Consider the following 20,189-nt stretch of genomic DNA (forward strand, 5'->3'; position numbering starts at 1 on the left):
GTCATTTTGCATTCTTCTGTCATAATGTCTCTGACTTCAATCCATAGTTCTTCTGGTTCTCTGTCAACTGAGTTTAAAGCCTCAAATCTGTTCCTTATTTGATCTTTATATGCTTCTGGGATATTTAAATTGTATTTTGGCATTATGATTGCTTTGTTCTTCTTTAGCTTTACTCTGATTTTTGATATTACCAGTTCATGATCTGTACTGCTGTCTTCTCCTGGCCTTTTTTTCACAGAAAGTATGGAACTTTCCCATCTTCTGCTACCAATTATATAATCAATTTGATTCCTGTATTGACCATTTGGTAATGTCCATGTGTACAGTTGTCTTTTTGGTTGCTCAAACAATGTGTTTGCAAGAAACAAATTATTGGCTTCACACAATTCAATAAGTCTCCTGCTTCATTTCTATCTCCTAAGCCCCATTTCCCCACAATTCCTAGTTCTCTGTTCCCTGCTTTTGCATTCAAGTCCCCCATGATTATCAGCATATCTTGTTTTGGGGTGTGATCAATTTCTTCCTGTACTTCTGCATAAAATCTCTCCAATTCCTCTTCTTCTGCATTTGCTGTTGGAACATAGACTTGGATGATGGTTATGTTGACAGGTTCCCCGTTTAATCTCATTGATATCACTCGCTCAGACCTTCCATTGTAGCTCCTGATTGCTTTTGCTACATCACGTCTCATTATTAAAGCAACCCCATTTCTTCTTGATTTCTCATTTCCTTTATAAAATATTTTGTAGTTGCCTGATTGAAAATGTCCCATTCCCGTCCATTTTAATTCACTCATGCCAAGTGTTGTAATGTTGATACGTTCCATTTCTTGTTTGACAATTTCTATCTTTCCCTGGTTCATGCTTCTCACATTCCGTGTTCCTATTGTATGCATTGTACAACTCTGGACTCTCCTTTTGCATCTGTGCACATCAGCCTCTGGGCTTCCTTTCAGCTTTGACCCAGCTGCATCATTAGTCACAGCGCTACTTGTCCTTGTCCTTTGTTCTTCCCCAGTAGCTCGGTGAGTGCCTTCTGACCTGGGGGTCTCATTTTCCAGCACTATCTCATGTTCATAAAGTTTTCATGGTAAGAGTTATTTAGAGGTGGTTTACCATTGTCTTCCTCTGAGTTTGGATGCATAGTCTGGTGTCTCAGCTTTGACCATTCCTACTTGGGTACCCCTGCTAGGAGTCTAGCCTCTTGGTCTAGACTCCTGACGGCATTGCTGTCAGCTTCGTCAACACTCTCAAACCCCCTTACCACATTAAGGTGTGCATCCTAAAGGGGGTTAAAAATACGCACATCCCATATAATAGTTTATTGTCAAAACCAGTTGGCCATTGCACAACATTTTTTTAAGTATTTGTTTCCTGCCAAATAAAAGCAATGGCACCTAAGTATGCCCTGCCTAACTGCCTTTAAAAAAAAAAAGGATCGGAGGGGGAGAGAAAGTTTTACAACACAATCCTTTTCTATGTTCACTCAAAAGTCCCATTGATTTTCAGCACAATCCTAACCATGTCTACCTAAAAGTAAGGCCTACTGAATCCAATGGGGTTAACTCCCAGGGAATTAGTATTGTAGCTTTACTCCCAGAAAAGCTTCATATTGAGAAGGTTTTCAAAACAGGTTATGAATAACTCAAATAAACTGCCCACTTCAACAGTTCAGTAAAATTTAAACTTGTTTGACTCCTTAATTAGAAAAGGATAACACTGCAGCGTGTACACTTTTTAAAACTTATGTTCAAAAATTATTCGAAAGATAAAATGTAGTGTTGCGCGCCTCCCCCAATCTCCAAGCGGTGAGATTTCAGGGGTCCCTGCGCTCCTCCAGGGTTTGGTTTCCTTTGGGAAGAAGGTCAGCGGAGACTGCAGTGTCTTTATGAAATATGGTTTATTTATTTACACACATTCCAACCTGAGCTCAAGGATGGAGGGGTTCAAGGCATCAGCAGTCTAATATCCAGCTTTTCCATCTGGGTTGCAGGAGGCACCCCAAAGGCCATGGTGCAGAGAGCCAGTCTCTCTGCCTGCTTTCCAGTTCCCAGCTATTCTCTAGACACACTCAAACTACCAGCCTCTGCTGGGCTCCAGGAAGGGGGGGATCCTCTCCTGAAGAGTTTCAATGACAGAAGGGTCTTCCTCGCCCATTCACCATTGCTAGGCAACTGATAGGCCCATTATCTTACGTGGACACTATTTGTTTAACAAAGGAAATTCATCTGGCCAGCAGAGCCAGCCCCAAGGCATGGGATTCCAAATCAGAGGCTGGAAAGGGGACCCACAGGAATCATCCATCCCAACCCCCATGCTCATAACAGTATAATATTCCATTTTTTTGCAAGTAATTAAAAAGCTGCATGTGCCCTTTTATTATAATTATAACTAAAATTGTTTACATATGTATGCCCACCAAGATCTTGCTGTGATCTTGTTGTAGTGCAATCCTATGTGTGTTTACTCAGAAGCAAATCCCAATCCTGTACAGAGAAAGTACTCTTTATGCTGCTGAAAGCTATATATCTACTGAACTCCTGATGTGAGACAAGCAGGAAAAGAAAACAGTTCTCAGAACTTGAAATGGGGTTTAGGTGTTGCCTGGGGGTCAACAAATCTTGTCAATGACAACCTTGACTTCACTTATTGGCTAAAAACCTGAAAGGGCAGTGATTAGAGCAGCTGGTAAGAACAGAAGTTGTGGGGCTGACATTTTGGTTTATATATTTTGAACCAGACCACCTAGAAACTTAATTTTTTTTAATGAAAGCTAAGCGTCCAGATATTAAAGTGACTCACCCAGAGACCCAGAGACGACCCCCAAGAACCAGAGTATCCGGGCAAAAACCGAAGACCTGGAAACCCTAGTGCTGAGAGTTGTTATTTCTCTCACAGAGTTCCAATTCCCAAAATTCTCCAGGAGGAGGGGCTGACTGTTAACCACTGGAGCTCTGTCAGGGGAATAGGAATCGCCTAATAACACTCAGAACCCTTCACAAACTGCACTTCCCAGGATTATTTGGGGGAAGGCATGACTGTTTAAAATGCCTGGTGTGAATGTGGCCTGGGTTAACAGTTCAAGCCCTTGTATTATACAATGTGGAACGTTCTCTGAAGCACATGTTCCCTGTCCGTGATGTTCACAGTGGCAATAAATGATTCCATGAAGCCTGACCTACCTCATGTCTCCTTCCAGTGGAAAGTCTAGGATGGTGGTCATGTGTCCTGCTTTACAACTTGTTCGAAAGAGTCCTCTATTCAGTGTTCAACTTTGGGTCCTCAGATGTTGGACTCAACTCCCATGAACCCTTATTCAGTGGCTAAGCTGACTAGGGATGATGGGAGTTTGGGAGTTGTAGTCCAAGAACATCTGGAACCCAAGGTTGAAGAACAGTGCTGAAAGAAAGAAAGAAAGAAAGAAAGAAAGAAAGAAAGAAAGAAAGAAAGAAAGAAAGAAAGAAAGAAGCACACAGTTCCCTTTCTACCTGCTAGGAATCGTTTTTAGTTGTTATGGCTCCTGAGTAATTTGTGCCCCAAGACAGACCTGTATGTACATGGCAAATGTCAAAGTGCTGGGCTCCTGGAGTTGCAATTGACAGATTTGTGGAATCATACTTAAGGCCCAAAGTAATCTACCTTCTGTAATTAAGTATGTGCATGTTTCCTGCTTAATTGGTTCTTGTTATGAGTTATGGCTGCAACTGATCATCATTAGAACTTCCAACTTACATTCATGCACATTCCATGGCATAATTCACTAATAGGCAAAAAACCTTGCAGTTTAAGAACATAGCTATAGCCCACAGATATTTGTATCAAACTTTAAAAAGCAGGGGAATTGGGCAGCTATAGCGAATGCACCAGGGGAGCAGGAAACCTGACCTCCTCTCTGAGATATTGGACTGACTTACAAATTGGTCAAAATGCAAACACCATTTGGGTTGGTCTTTCACAGTCCAATCCATTTGGTAACATGTGTCTCTGAGCATATGATGAGTGGTGGCAACACCTGTCATCTCCAAAGATAATTATATTTTTGTATGTTTGTTGGTGTTCTTCTTACTTTGCTTCTTTCCTGTGTTACTAATGTTTCTACAGAGAACCTAAACTAGAAAATTTTATTTCCCTCATTATTCATCCTACAAATCTGTGTCAAATTTATTTTTATTAATTTCAAAGACTTTTTATTGGTCATTGTCATATGATGGTGAAGACAGCCTTTTGTTATGGATCTTATGTTCTATTTCTATTTTGGGTGCATTAACAGGTGAATCTGAAACTGCAGTTTGATGTAAAATCAGACTGATTACAATATGTTGCTACTTCAGCAATGACTCTTAACTGTTGGAAAAAAGAGGATGCATGTTTTCAGCCTGCTATGTTTAAACCACTTTATTTAAGGCAAAGTGGGCATGGTCAATTAAAAACATAGAGCACACCTAGAATTTTGGTAGAATATATTTCTCCTCCCACCAGTTTATCTTGTGCAAATTGAGACACTCCTGAGGTCCAGTGGAGACTATTCTGCAGAATAGTCATTGCCATTATTCCACAATTATGTTGCAAAATCAGACATATTTAAAGTGACCATTTGAACTATATCAACTGTCTTAATAATGTTGCTTCCTCCCTGCTAAAACAAGATCAGCACAGCACATCTCTTATTTCTATTATTTGGGCTAATTGCAGGTTTTGCCAACACTCACCATATGCTCAGAGGCACATGTTACCAAATTCTTGCAAGCTACACAGGAAGTGAATTGGACTGTGAAAGACCAACCCAAATAGTGTTTGCATTTTGACCAATTTGTAGGGCAGTACAATATCTCAGAGAGTAGATCTCCTGCTCCCCTGGTGCATTCACTATAGCTGCCCAATTTCTCTGCTTTTTAAAGTTTGATACAAATATCTGTGGGCTATAGCTACGTTCTTAAACCGCAAGGTATTTTGCCTATTAGTGAATTTCCCTGCTTTTTAATCCGGGAGGTAAGAAATTGGATCCTGTGCAAGTTTGCTGAGAATAGATTGATCATTTGCATGCTTATTGAGTTCAGTGGGATTTACTCCCCTGCAATCATGTTTAGGATAGGGGAAACTGACCACAGGGGATGGGGAGAGAGGGAGGAGGGGGAGGAGGAGGGAGGGGAGGAAATGCAGAGGGGAGGACTGGGATGGGAGCAGGCTGGATGGGGAGGGGAGGAGAAGGACAGGTTTGATCATTTGCATGTTTATTGAATTCAGTGCGATTTACTCCTGTGCAATCATGCTTAGGATAGGTAAAACTGACCGGGGGTGAGGGCTGGAGTGGGCAAGGGAGGAGGAAGAAGGAAGAGGGGAGGAGAGGGGAAGGAGGGGGAAAGCAGGTCTGATCATTTACATGCTTATTGAGTTCAATGGGATTTACTCCTATGCAATCATGCTTAGGATAGGAAAAACTGACCATGGGGTGGAGGAAGGGGAGGGGGAAGGGGAAGGAGTGTATTGGAGGGGGGCAAAGGAAGGGGGAGGGCAGGTTCGATCATTTGCATGCTTATAGATGTCAGTGGTATTTACGTCCATGCAATAATGCTTAAGATAGGTAAAACTGACCTTGGGGAGGAGGAAGGGGAGGGGGAGGAGGGGAAGGGGAAGGAGAAGGAGGGGATTAGAAAGGGATGGGGAGGGAGGGGCAAAGGAAGGGGGAGGGAAGGGGCAAGAGGGAGGGGATAGGAGTTGGAAAAGGGAGGATGGGTTTGATCGTTTGCATACTTTTTGAGTTCAGTGGGATCTATTTCTGCAATCATCTTTGAAAATGGAAATGGACTGCCTTCAAGTCGATCCCGACTTATGTTGACCCTATGAATAGGGTTTTCATGGTAAACAGTATTCAGAGGTGGTTTTACCATTGCCTTCCTCTGAGGCTGAGTAGCAGTGACTGGCCCAAGGTCACCAAGTGAGCTTCATGGCTGTGAGGGGATTCAAACACTGGTCTCCCAGGTCATAGTCCAACACTGACCTGGGGGAGGGGCAGGGAGGGGAGGGGGAGAGGTTGGGTGGGTGGGCACTGGGCAGAACAGAAGCCCCTTTCCAAAAGGAAAACATTGTGAACAGTATCATTGTTTTTCAGCGTTTCCCCCACCTTTTTATTCTACAGCATGCACATGAAGCCTCCCACCCAAATTTAAACCAAAGCTGTCCCTGACCACATCCACACCAGGCCTTTATTTCACTTTGGACAGTCATGGCTTCTCTCAAAGAATCCTGGGAAGTGTAGTTAGTGCAGGGTGCTGAGAGTTGCTAGGAGATGCCCTGTTCCACTTGCAGACCTTCAGTGGAGCTCCCTCAGTGGAACAGGAGTCTTCTCTCGGCACCCTTCACAAGCTACACTTCCCAGGATTCTCTGAGGGAAGCCATGACTGTCTCATGTGAAATCAAAGTCTGGTGTGGGTGGGGGGCCCTGATTAGCCAAGCCAAGCAGCTGTGAGGCTTTTAGAACACTGACAGTTGGTTCTTACTGAGTATGCCCTGCGTTATCATAGGCTGCCAGCCAAAATTTATTAAATTAATTAAAAATCAGCCAGGCATTTTTTAAACTTTTAAACTGCCGAAGATGAAGGTCAGAGTATGGGGCAAGGCCACTATTAGGATTACAGGTACTCTGTGAACATGGCTGATTTTTAATGAATTTCAACAGATTATGAGAACTCTGAGAGAAAAAAGTCCAAAAGGGCTCTGGGTTTTTTCCCTCTCTGTTTAGACTTTGAACTCTTGATTCTCTCTGACTGTTTTATGTATCGCCATGAAAATTGAGTGTGTTGTTAAGCAAGCGTTTCTGAGTTCAGGACTATAAGATTTGTAAGGTTTTGTTTTGAAATGAGCTTATGAGAAGCATCAGAATGGCTTGGGGGTATTTTCAATTTAACATTGCTGAATGTGAAAAATCCACGCTGGCTGTAGTATACAGCCGCTCTCATGGCTGTATCATCAGTGTTAGGGTGGATGTACTACAGGCTTCAGAAATAGATCCTGTATACCAGGATGACTTGAATCAGAATGTGAATACTTAATATGGTGCTATGCAGCCTGATCCTATGCAGAGTTAAGTCATTGGTTTTCAATGGGTTCAGCTACATCTACATGCAAAGGATTGGACTGATGGAGTCTGATGAGCCAAGCTATGTTTAGGAACAGGATAGTTGCTGGGTGTGAAATGTATTGGCATGGATTGCATTGATGTATTTTATTGCATTTAAGAGCTAAATGTGCTCCAGAGTTTTGGGAGCATGATAGTTACTTCCAAATCATGCATATTACTTGTAGAGATTTGTCTGTTGCATCACAAAACACGGAGGGAGCCAACTAACATACCTCTTTCCCGGTGTTTGTTCCTTCAGAGCTCAAAGCCACCAGCACTGCACATTTTTTTAATTTCCTCCTCAACTCAACTGACTATCGCATTCTTCTGAAAGATGAAGATCATGACCGCATGTATGTGGGGAGCAAGGACTACATTCTCTCATTGGATCTTCACGATATCAACCGAGAGCCCCTGATTGTAAGGGCATGTCTCATTTTGTGCCGGGTGCAGGGAGCATCTGGGAGGCATTTGGGGCTGGAGGGGTACAAAATGCCCCATTAATACTAAGTGCTGAGTTTGGACTAGTAAACAGATATCAAAACAAAGTTAATCACAGTTGAGAAAGGTGAAAACTGAAAATCTTTTTAATGCACTTAAAAAAAACTTTGGATAAACAGTTCATGCATCCATTTTTCTTGCAACTATCATGTGGAATATGGTTGAATATCCTGTTGTATAGTTCCTTGAGCTTAACTAGTAAAATCGCATCCCCTTCCCACACCGTTATCACCTTTTAGGGAAAAAAAAATTTCTTTCAATTTCTTTAGAAGCTAAGCATCCTCCCTAAACTGCTCAACCGCCAGAGCAACCCATTAAGAAGAAAATGAAAGTAGCAAGCAAACTCCAGGTCTCCCCCTTGCAATGCCCTGCCATTTTAATGAGCTTCTTGTTTATTCATTTAAGAATATGTGTTTGCCATTCTCCAGGCATAGAATGCATACCTCCCATGTTAATTTTCAGTTTAGAGCAGCTATCCCTATTGCCAACAATGGTAACCATCCCTTTGCTTGTGGATCATATATCATGCTATTGCCATTGGATTAAAGCAAGCACAGGGTAAGAACTAACGGGAAAGTCCAAGGGCAGCTTAATTTTCTAGTTAAGTTTTTAATTGGACTTATCCAGGTGACTAGTTGAAGTGTACCATAACTTTCCTCTTTCAACAAGCCTTTTAAGTTGAGACCTATCCCAGTCTGCATCTGTGTTAGAATTGCTTGTTGATATGTGTTTTTTAATAATGTTTTTAACCCCCCTTTTTAAAAAATGTTTTTAACATTGTTTTGTTTTAATGTATTTTAAGGCCTCTTTTTATGATGTTTTAAAGTGTTTTTAGTGTTTCTGTTTGCCGCCCTGGACTCCTGCTGGGAGGAAGGGCAGGATATAAATCAAATAATAAATAAATAGAAAAATTGCAGTCTTACAAAATAGTTAGTTTTACAAAATAGTTGTGCAAGGTGCAATGAAAAGGCAAAAGTGTGATACGCAGTCCACATGTAACTGCTGGGTAGAAGTAGCCATGCTGCAGAAGGATATCCTTGTTGGGAGGAACATTGTAATTTCCTTTTTAAACTGAAGTGAGAAATGCAGTCCAGTGCTGGAGAAAGGAAGCACACACACCCTTCAAAGAAAGTTTTTTTTAAAGCAAGCTATTCATAAAATGTGGAGGCATTGTCAGTGGGGGGGGCACGTTGCAGGGCTACATGAACATTGCTGAGAGGGAGGACTTCGTTTCTAAGACCATTTTTATAAAGTTTCATTTTAAAAATTAAAAATAATTTTTAAAAACATATGACAACATGATGAAGGAGCAGAAGAAGTTACTATCATTGTTGCTACAAAGCCACAGTCTACTATTAGGTCTGTGACACTTGCATGACCACATTCCACACAGCATCTGCTAACAAAATCAATGCATTCTTGCCACATCAAATGGTGGGTGAATTGATTTCCCCTGTATATTGTGGGAAATGTAAAATTCACCCCAAAAGAAGTGCTACCTTTAGGAAATACACCTGTAACTAACACGTAACAAGTGACTACTTGATGTCCTATAAATGGATAATTTTGAAAGGTCCTTAGTGACCAGGACTTTAAATTAAAGCCTACCTTTCCAGGAGACTGGGTGGTTTGGGTTTGGGAATGGGCTAGATAGCACCCTCATTTATATTTGGCTTAGCATCATTCATTCTGTGGAGAATTATAATTACAGAGCTCAATATTTTTTGGGTTTTTCTTTGCAGATCCACTGGCCTGCATCCCAACAAAGGATAGATGAATGTGTCCTTTCTGGAAAGAACAGTAATGTAAGTACTTCTGGCTTAGTCCTCAAGTTTATAGATGTGGAGAAGAGGGGAAGGAATCCTACTAATGTGGTGGAGAGAGGAAAATTATGCTTCTGAAAGTTTATTCGTCCATGATCTTTGTCTGAAAGCTACCATGTGTGCTTAAGCGGTGGCAACTTGTACTGCTCACACCTCCAAATGATATCCTGCAGTCAGCAATGTGAACAAATCCTGACTGCCCTCTCATCCATGCCTGTGCTACTCATCTCCTATGTACTCCCATCTTTTCAGGTAACTGAATCATAATGATCCTCGTTTCTTGTGCAGCACAATTCTGTAGGCTGCTGTGGTTACTAACACTGACTTCTGGATCATGGTCATAATTCCTTGAGTATCTGTACAAAAGTTTTCAGCATTTGAGTACAAATATTAGTGTCTATGCGGGCATTTTAAAAACCCTAAAACACAACAGAAGTTTTAGGATGTGACCACGTGACTCTGCTCTGTTTGTGGTTGGGAAACATGGGATAACTGATAAAGGTGCAATACAATTGGAATTAAATATCAAGTTTTTGAAGAAAATGGCATCATCAATATGAGCCCATGCTGGTTTCGAGTACGGTGCAATCAGTGGTGAAGTAATCTTTTGGTAACAGGGTTCTGCCTAGCACAGGAGCTGAATGGAGCTGTGTATTTACATTTCCCAAGCTCTGTTACAAGAAGATGTAATCGTGGCCAAGTTTGCAAAGTCTTCTTCCTTGTGCATTCTGTCTAAAGACAAGGACTGCTAGCAGTGCTAGAGGGTCATGGAACTTTGATGCATGCCACAGTAAGGTGAAGAGATGTCTTGTCAGCAGTATGTTAAAGGAACTGGGAAATTTTGTCCAACCCCATCTAAGTCTATCAGCAGTGATGTGTACTGAATTTCAGAAGGAGGAAGCAAGGGGTCAAAGGTTGCCAAGCTGTTTCCTACAAGGCACAGTCAGACTTTTGGCCAACTGAACTTGAACTCTGTCCTCTTGGGATTTCTCAACTGCTACTGTTTGGGGTTCAGTCTCAGAGCAGACAAGCTGGCTTAGCAAAGGAAACCGTGTTTGCTTGCATATTTCCCATCCTATTGAACTCTGTTACCCTTGGCTCCAGCCCAGTTCTGTATGGTCCCCCTAACTGCGGGTGTGAGACAAAGAGGAAACATGAGATGCGAGGAGGAAACTGGACTGTGCAACCAGACACACTGCACAGTGTTCCATGCCTGGCCTTGAATCCAATTAGGTAACGAACTCAGGCCTTGACAACATAGTTTGCATACATTCTGGGAATTTCTCTGCTTGTCCTCTGGGCCTCACCACTAATATTTACCTATTAGTTATTCGGTCCAAGCTTCACTAGCTAATCAGTTTCCTAGCTTTTAGTGCCTCTTAATGAATGGGGATCCAGAGGCTGACTTACTGTATTTCCTTTCCTTCAGTAGATGAGACCAGAGACTCCCCTTCTCCTGGGTCCATTATAAGGAATTTTCATTAAAGTGTTTGTTATTCAGGGCATTTTTTTCTGGCTTTTGAAAATAAGCAGGAACAAGATAGGAGTCTGCAATTTGCCATCCTGACACCAAGATATTTTACTGCAATGTTACAGCTATTCTTTTCTCTGCCTTCAGAAAAATTGGCTGGGGGGGGGGGAGCTCTGAGCTGCACCATTTATAGTGTGCTTCAGCTACAGATGCTGTAGTGTAAGACGTGAGGAAGGAACGTTGGCTCTGAAAGGGGTTTTAGTTCAAAAGTCTTCCAACAGGGACACTACTTAGAGGGAGTGCAGGCAAGTTGTCTCTGAAGTGCATCCAAAAACTCATTGTTGGAAAAGGTGCTAGAGGGATGGGCCCAAAATATTTATTTGCTAATTCTCAAAGAGTGCTAGGCCTAGGTTGCCTCCATTTTCACTGGAAGCAAAATGACCATTTGATACACAGACCTTTCTGCATGGTGTGATTATGTGACTCCTGGGTATTCAGGGAACTTTCATTTAATGCTGAAGCAATTACCCAATTTCTTCAAGATATGTGTAAATCACTGCTTATGCCATGATGAACAGAGGATGGAATTGCTCCACTCACCATAGACTGACTGACTGGCTTCTCCCCTTCTTAAAGTAGATACAGTTTCATGGGAGGCTTAAACTAATCTTCCATCTCCTCTTGCTTTCCAGGGCGAGTGTGGGAACTTCATCCGCCTTATCCAGCCCTGGAATCGAACCCATTTGTATGTTTGTGGCACTGGAGCATATAATCCTGTCTGCACCTTTGTCAATCGAGGCCGTAAAGCACAGGTGAGGTACTGAAGGAGCATGTAGCTGAGACCACAGCCAGATCAATGCTGGAGAAGCATATGGATTTGGTCTCAGGCCACGTTAGGAGAGCAGCTTTTGGCAAAATCAACAAGCAAGAAGGGATTGATATCCGGTCTTGAGTACTTACCTGTAGATGTGGGATCTTCTCAGCTGTCTTACATTTGTTTGTTTGGTAAATGCATTCATATCCCACCTTTCATCTAAAGAGCTTAAAGCTGCATTCATGAATCCCCCCCTCCGCTCCCAGTTTTATCATCCCAACAATGCTGAAAGGTAGGTTAGGCTCTTAGTCTGACACTGTAGTCACTACACCACACTAGCTCTCCCAGACATGAAGCCTTAGCACAAGGCCAGGAAAAGAAGAAAAGGGCTGTTTTATGATCTAAGTAGGATCTGGATAATGTGGATGGAGACTAACTTAGACACAATAGAGATACTCCCGAGTGATACAATTTACACCATTTTCTGAAGGGAATTGTTTAACTTTAAGGTATGGCTCATCCCATCTAAGAACTCTTGCATTAATTCACTGCTCCCCATCAACTGAGTGCTCAGTTTCTTAGAAAGAATTCCCTTGTCTTGGTGCTGCTGCTGTCTGGAAGCAGTGATGAGCTGGATGAAGACTAGGGATGGAATCCTCTCCTTTTTTACGTTCCTTTTTTTAAGTGTGGCTCCCTGGTGATCGTTAATGATCCGATTCCTTTTTCCTCCAATATTTTTTCCTTTTTCTGATCTCCAATATTTTTTTTGCTTTGCAGAGAATTATCGATATTATAATCACTATTTATTCACAGGTTTTCACTGGTATCGATCTTTATTCTGAACTCTGTAATTATTGCCTGTTTACATTCCTTTTCAAGTGCATTGCAAAGCAGATTAAGGCAGATAATCAAGTCAGTGTCTTGCCCCCTGCTGCTTATAATCAAAACCTCATTCCTCTCTGCTGCTTTCTGTCTGTCAGTTACAATCAACCCTTCATTGACATCAATGAAAGGGAATACACATTTGAAGAGCTCACATAGAAAGTAGATTGATAAAAGTATCACTCACATTATCGATGATTTCAAAACGAATTAAAAAAGAAACAAATTGGGGGAAAAGAAGCATGAATCAGAAACCAGGTGTGGAGAGTTGCTACTTCAAAATACTCTCCGCAGAGATAGAGAATATCAGAAAAAAATAATCCAATGGCAAATCTGATTATTGAAATGAATCCCATTACTAATGAGGACCAATAAACCGAAGGTGAATCCCGATAATACAGAGGTGCTGTGGATAGGTAGTTTTTTTGTCCAGCAATTAGGGGACAACCTGTTCTGGACAGGGCAGCACTCTGAGAGAATAGGTTGCTATGTGAGGCAGCAATATAGGATCAGATTCTTAAAGCACTGCACTGACTGTCTATGAGCTACCAGGCCCAATTCAAGATATTCATACTAGTGTGTAAAGTCTTGAATAGCTTGAGACCCAAGTACTAAAGGAGCACCCTTCTGCTGTACCTACTGGTCTGTACTCTGAGATCAGCAGTGGAGGCCCTGTTCGTGGTCCCACTGATGGGTATTGTCCATGGGGTGATAACACGAAGTAGGGCCTTCACCGTGGCAACTCCCCAATTGTGGAATTTACTCCCTGTGCTGATTTGGCTGACCTCTATGCTGTTAAGTGACAACTTAAAACATACTTGTTTGGGTGATTGCTACATAGCAGAAGTGGAGCTCAGTAATACAAGTATTGCTGTCTGTTATACTGTATTTTATTGTTGATGTTGATTTTAATTATTGTTTTATTTTGATTGTATTTTTATAATTGTTAGTCACCCTAGGCTCCTACAAGAGGAAGTGCAGGATGTAAAAACATATTATTATTATTATTATTATTATTATTATTACTACTACTACTACTACTACCACTACCGCTAATAATAATAATAATAATAATAATAATAATAAGCACCCAGTCTGCGCACCTGTGGTGGAAAACACACTTGTGTTACTAGTCAGACATTACAGAGATTCTGACATGGAGATGGAGCTCCAACGTATTATGAATACGGTAGGAAGAGATGAGCTTTTTGGGGATATATATAAAGTAATTTATAACAAACTTACAAGTGTAACATGTTATTACTTAAATTACTGGTTTTTACCATCTGATTTTATCAGCAGTTTTAATGTATATTTTATGTAAACTGGTTGGAGGTTTTGATGGTTAAGCAGTATATAAAGCCTGTTAAATAAATAAATAAAAGGCCAATCCTAGTAACCCACACTATTGAATGCTTACACCCATGAATGGGCACGTGTATGAGATTATATTATGATAACTTATCCATTATCTCATGAAAGGCCCTCCATGTCAAACAAAATTTGTAGATCTTTAATGGGTTCTCTCTATTGGCCTTAATTTGTCATTTAAACTTGGAGTTATGCCATATTTTTTAACCATTTCCAATAGATGGAACCTTATCCAATTTTTATTTACCGGTAACCAGATTTTTTGCTGTGATTAACATGTTCTCAATTAGCTAATAATTGCACTTGTTTACTGAATTTTTCAATATAGACAAGTAAAATCACCTCTGGTTTTAATCAGATTGTATATCACGGTAATTTACATCAAGTATGGGACACTCAAACGAAATATCTGTGAAACCAGGCTTATTGTTACCACACTTCTAACATTTGTGTTGCTTAAATAATATTTTGATTAAACGTTCTAGTGTTAGTTACCTCTGATTCTTAAAAATAATACAAGTAGAATATGCTTGTGTAGGTGTGAGGATATTTTCCACATTTTTTTATCTTCTGATGATTGATTTTCCAAATCATGTTCCTATTTCAAAGTTGTTACCTAGATGATGTTCTTACAATATCTTATGTAGTAGGAGTGGCTAACTCCCAGTTCAGGGCCTGATCCAGTTTCCAAAGCAATTTTTTCTGGGGGGCCCAAGACCACACTAATTTTGGCAGAAGAAGCAAAAATAATTTTTGGAGGTGGATGCAGTAGTTCTACAGAGAGTAAAAGCCAACAAGCAGATCCACTTTTAGACCAAAGACAGGTCATAAATATTTGACGAGGGGATCTTGATCTCAATAGAAGTATGTGCGTGTATTTGAGAGAGACAATAGACTTCTGCATGCTGCATTCTCTGGCCATACCCTGCCATTCCTGCTTTTCTGGCAGGTCACCCTGCCAGTGCTAACTGTATGCTCCTCCTCTCCTCAGGCTTTTGAGCTGAACCAGTCCATCCAGCAGGGAGGACGGGGAAGTAGAGCAGTTGATTCCTCCCTCCACCCATCTCCAGTGGAACGCAAGGTGGGAATTGCGCTCTGTCCTGCCATGCTCTTCCCCAAGGACACAGCTGGCTCCTTCCTTAGCATGCCTGAGCCTGGGCACTCTAACCTTCATTTTCAACTGGCATGTACCTAACAACTAACTAACTGGGGGAGAGGGTCAGACCCATACAAACAGGACTGGCCTCTAAATTCACTCCCCAATCTAGCAATGAGCGCGCTTCCTGTACAGCCCCTCCTTGCGTTTCCTCTCTTGAACTAACTCCTTCCCAGGCTCGCACCAGGTTCGTGCCAGGAACACTCTTGTATTTTGCTATAACTGGACAGATTCATGTCCCTGACCATTAGAAATTTAGATGAAAAAGATTGCTGTTCCAAACAAAGGTTTACTTGATGGGATGTTGCTTGAATAACAAGCAGATTGAGATTATCAAGGTTGTGATGACTATGGGAGCAGGGGTGTGTTGTGGGCCTGTTACATATGCTTCAGTTGTTGTGGGGAATGTGAATTTCATTAATGGTTGCATGCAGTTTTTGTAAGTATGTTTGCTGAGAAATGTTAAGACAGGAGGAAGAAAGAACATAATTTCATTGTGTCTAATATGTAATGTATACTTCTACTTAATTTCCATTCCACTTTGCTCATTGTTGTCATTTAATTGGTAAGGACTACAGTCATTTGGGCGGTTGGGAGGAGAGTATAAGATTTCTAGTAATATCTGTTAGAAGAAACTGTAGGATGGATCATGCTACATTTGTCTAAAGACTCTGGCATGGGAAGGAATTATTTCAGTTGCTCAATCCATATGGGTTTCTTCTAACAAACATTATCAAAGCAGTATGGAATCCATCCATATCGGAGCAGTTCCTACATTGCTCTGTGAACATAGAATCCCTTTTACGTATGGGACTGGCACACCGGTTTTGGCTTCATATTTGCCCATTTATAAGGTTATGCTGAATTTTATGCTAAAACTTTAACAAAATTTTAAATTTTAACAATCAGCAGACGTCATAGCTCACATTGCTCTGTGTGTGTATGTACTGCTCGTGGAAGAAGGCTGAGGCACTATTTATTTATTTATTTTATTTTATTTTATTTATATACCGCCCTAAGCCCGAAGGCTCTCTATGGTCACATTCATTCTAGGCAGACAGAATCCATTCTTTTCTAAATTGAAGAACAGGCCAGAAATGTAGTGCTCTGAATTGGATTTATCCCTTAGCATTTTCCTTCTTTCTTAGCCAACGTTATGTTGGATTTCTGTTTCAAAGATGTCTTACCCCTGGAGTGCACTACTCTGGGGTCACCCTGCTGGCTGCTTTCATCTAAAGCTGCTGAGCTAGATTCTGTGTCAACAGCATATTATTATTATTGCACAGTATATAAATAGCATTAGGTTTTATCTTTTGCTTTATGTAACATTTCATTTTAGCACTTCAAACAAAAAAGGAAAACCCTCACAAGTGACACTTCTGCATTTTGCTAAAGATGCACACTTTTTCTCACTGCTGAACAATGCCATTTAGCATTAAAGCAGATTTCCAACATAAGCACACAGCTCTGAATAAAAAAAAAGTGCATCTTTTCAGAATGAATAATGCATGTCCAGAGGTTTCATTAAATGGGTTGGATTTCACACAGCTTGTTGGAAGATGTGCTTTGGATCCCCTCATGCTCAGTCTTTATCCTTTTTTATTTTATTATTTATTGTGTTCATTAGTTGCTTTATACAAAAAATAAATATCTCAAAGGGACTTAACAACATGGGGTGACAGGTTTTCCTCAAGGCAAAGCACCTTAAGTCAACATTTAGGTGTAACCATTTGTAGGCATGACTGCTTAGCAGGCTGCATCTGTTGTCTTCAGGATTTACTAGAACTAGGTCTTTGTGTGTCAACACTTGATCTTGTTCAAAAGCCAGCTTTCAATACCCTGCTGTGTGTAGCCTGAATCTCCAGCTTCTACTTGATGTGTTATTTATATTGTCACTGATTATGCAAAGCATTTTAACTGGCTCATAGCAATGTCATGAGCTTTCCTACTTTTCCCACTCCCTTGGCCATTGTCAACATGTGTTTGACATAATGTACATTAGAAAAAGGAAGCAAGTCTTCACTGATATCCTGCCATTTTTGACCTCCCAAGTTGTTATTGCAATGGGGTGGGGAAGAGAGTGGGATGTATGAGATGATGATCAGTTCCAAAGAGGGTGAGGTAGAAAACATAACATGTCACATCCTGCTGCAATCTTGAACCCTTCAAGTCCTTTTTTCTATCACTTGCTTAATTGCAGACCACCACCACCCATCTGGGTGTGAATAAAGCTATGTTGGCACCAAATAATACAGTTTGTGACATTTTCATTAGTGCAACTCCAATAACTGGTGTTCTGCTTAAACTTAAAACAGCTGTTTTATCTCCAACATAGCAATCATGTTCAATTTATTTGTATGTTGCATAAGAAAATGCCCCCCTTTACGATGCACACCTTTACATGGTGAGGGGGTTTGAGAGTGTTGAAGTAGCTGAGAGCAATGCCGTCAGGAGTCTAGACCAAAAGGCTAGACTCCTAGCAGGGGCACCCAAGGCGGAATGGTCAAAGCTGAGACACCAGACTAAGATGCATCCAGACTCAGAGGAAGGCAATGGTAAACCACCTCTGAATACCTCTTACCATGAAAACCCTATGAACAGAGAATCCAAAATGCAACATGACACAGTGCTGGAAGATGAGACCCACAGGTCAGAAGGCACTCACCGAGCTACTGGGGAAGAACAAAGGGCAAGTACAAGTAGCACTGTGATTAATGATGCAGCTGGATCAAAGCCGAATGGAAGCCCAGAGGCTGATGTGCACAGATGCTAAAGGAGAGTCCGGAGTTGTACGATTCACACAATAGGAACATGGAATGTGAGAAGCATGAGCCAGGGAAAGTTAGAAATTGTCAAGCAAGAAGTGGAACGTATCAATATTACAATACTTCGCATGAGTGAATTAAAATGGGACATTTTCAATCAGGCAACTACAAAATATTTTATGCAGGAAGTGAGAGATTAAGAAGAAACGGGGTTGCTTTAATAGTGAGAAGTGATGTAGCAAAAGCAATTAGGAGCTACAACGCAAGGTCTGAGCAAGTGGTATCAATGAGATTTAACGGGAAACCTGTCAACATAACCATCATCCAAGTCTATGCTCCAACAGCAAATGCAGAAGAAGAGGAATTGGAGAAATTTTATGCAGAAGTACAGGAAGAAATTGATCACACACCAAAACAAGATGTGCTGATAATCATGGGAGACTTGAATGCAAAAGTAGGGAACAGAAAAGCACTAGGAATTGTGGGGAAATGGGGCTTAGGATACCGAAATGAAGCAGAAGAAAGACTTACTGAATTGTGTGAAGCCAATAATTTGTTTCTTGCAAAAACATTTTTTGAGCAACCAAAAAGACAACTGTACACGTGGACATCACCAAATGGTCAATATTGATTATATAATTGGTAGCAGAAGATGGAGAAGTTCCATACTTTCTGTGGAAAAAAGGCCAGGAGCAGACTGTGGTATAGATCATGAACTGGTCGTATCGAAAATCAGAGTAAAGCTAAAGAAGAAGAACAAAGCAATCATAATGCTAAAATACAATTTAAATAACATCCCAGAAGCATATAAAGATCAAATAAGGAACAGATTTGAGGCTTTAAACTTAGTTGACACAGAACCAGAAGAACTATGGAGTGAAGTCAGAGACATTATCAGGGAAGAATGCAAAAAGACAATACCTCTAGTTAAAAAGAGAGAAAGAACTCAATGGATGACTGAAGAAACTCTTAAAATGGTTAAAGAGAGAAAGAAAGCAAAAGCAAAAGGAAATAGAAACACGGTCAGAACCCTAAATGCAACAATACAGCGACTAGTATGTAGGGACAAAGAGAACTATTACAATAGTTATTGTATAGAAATAGGACAACAAAAAGGGAAGAACAAGAGCCCTATTCCAAAAGATTAGAGAAATGAAAGAGAAATTTAAACCAAGAGTAGGGATGTTGAATAATCAACAGGGGAACACACTGACTGACCGAGATGAAATAAAAGGAAGATGGAAGCAATATACTGAAGAACTCTATAAAAGAGATGCAAGGATGACAGATTCATTCATGGAGGAACCATATGATGAAAAGCCAGAAATTTTAGAATGCAAGGGGAAAGCTGCTCTTAAAATACTTGAAACAAATCACCAGGAACAGATGGCATACCAATAGAGTTGCTACAAGTTACTGAGACGGAATCTGTCAAAATTTTAACAAAAACTTGTGAACAAATATGGAAAGCTAAACAATGGCCCACAGACTGGAAGCATTCATTATATATTCCAATTCCAAAGAAAGGGGATCCCAGAGAATGCAGTAATTATCGAACTATTGCCTAAATATCCCATGCAAGTAAAGTAATGCTCAAGATTCTACAACAAAGGCTCTTACCATATATGGAGCGAGAAATGCCAGATGTCCAAGGTGGATTTAGAAAGGGAAGAGGCACCAGAGATCATATCGCAAACATACATTGGATAATGGAACAGACGAAGGAATTTCCGAAGAAAATCACCCTGTGCTTTATAGATTACAGCAAAGCCTTTGACTGTGTAGATCATGAAAAACTATGGAATGCTTTAAAAGAAATGAGGGTGCCACAGCATCTGATTGTCCTGATGTGCAACCTATACTCTGGACAAAAGGCTACTGTAAGGACAGAATATGGAGAAACTGATTGATTCTCAATCGGAAAGGGTGTGAAACAGGGATATCACCCTATTTGTTTAATCTATATGCAGAACATATCATACAGAAAGCGGGATTGGACCAAGATGAAGAAGGTGTGAAAACTGAAGGGAGAAATATCAATAATTTAAGATATGCGGATGATACCATACTACTAGCAGAAACCAGTAATGATTTGAAACAAATGCTGATGAAAGTTAAAGAGGAAAGCGCAAAAGCAGGACTACAGCTGAACGTCAAAAAGACTAAAGTAATGACAACAGAAGATTTATGCAACTTTAAAGTTGACAATGAGGACATTGAATTTGTCAAGGATTATCAATACCTCATCACAGTCATCAACCAAACTGGAGACAATAGTCAAGAAATCAGA

The 20,189-nt window shown here is 40.7% G+C and overlaps 1 protein-coding gene across 8 annotated transcripts in view; it reads left to right on the forward strand.

Annotated features, from left to right (window-relative positions):
* Nucleotides 1-20,189, forward strand: part of SEMA3F (semaphorin 3F) — a 239,519-nt gene that overhangs the window by 167,104 nt on the left and 52,226 nt on the right. For 7 of the 8 annotated variants that reach the window (XM_061617796.1, XM_061617795.1, XM_061617797.1 and 4 more), the window contains 4 exons: nucleotides 7,376-7,536; nucleotides 9,360-9,422; nucleotides 11,604-11,723; nucleotides 14,970-15,059. In XM_061617796.1, the coding sequence (XP_061473780.1) occupies nucleotides 7,376-7,536; nucleotides 9,360-9,422; nucleotides 11,604-11,723; nucleotides 14,970-15,059 (434 nt within the window). The remainder of the gene's footprint in view (nucleotides 1-7,375; nucleotides 7,537-9,359; nucleotides 9,423-11,603; nucleotides 11,724-14,969; nucleotides 15,060-20,189) is intronic. The other variant, XM_061617800.1, reaches the window with a different exon arrangement.

This window comes from Rhineura floridana, chromosome 3, assembly GCF_030035675.1.
Source record: "Rhineura floridana isolate rRhiFlo1 chromosome 3, rRhiFlo1.hap2, whole genome shotgun sequence".
Taxonomy (NCBI): Eukaryota; Metazoa; Chordata; class Lepidosauria; order Squamata; family Rhineuridae; genus Rhineura; species Rhineura floridana.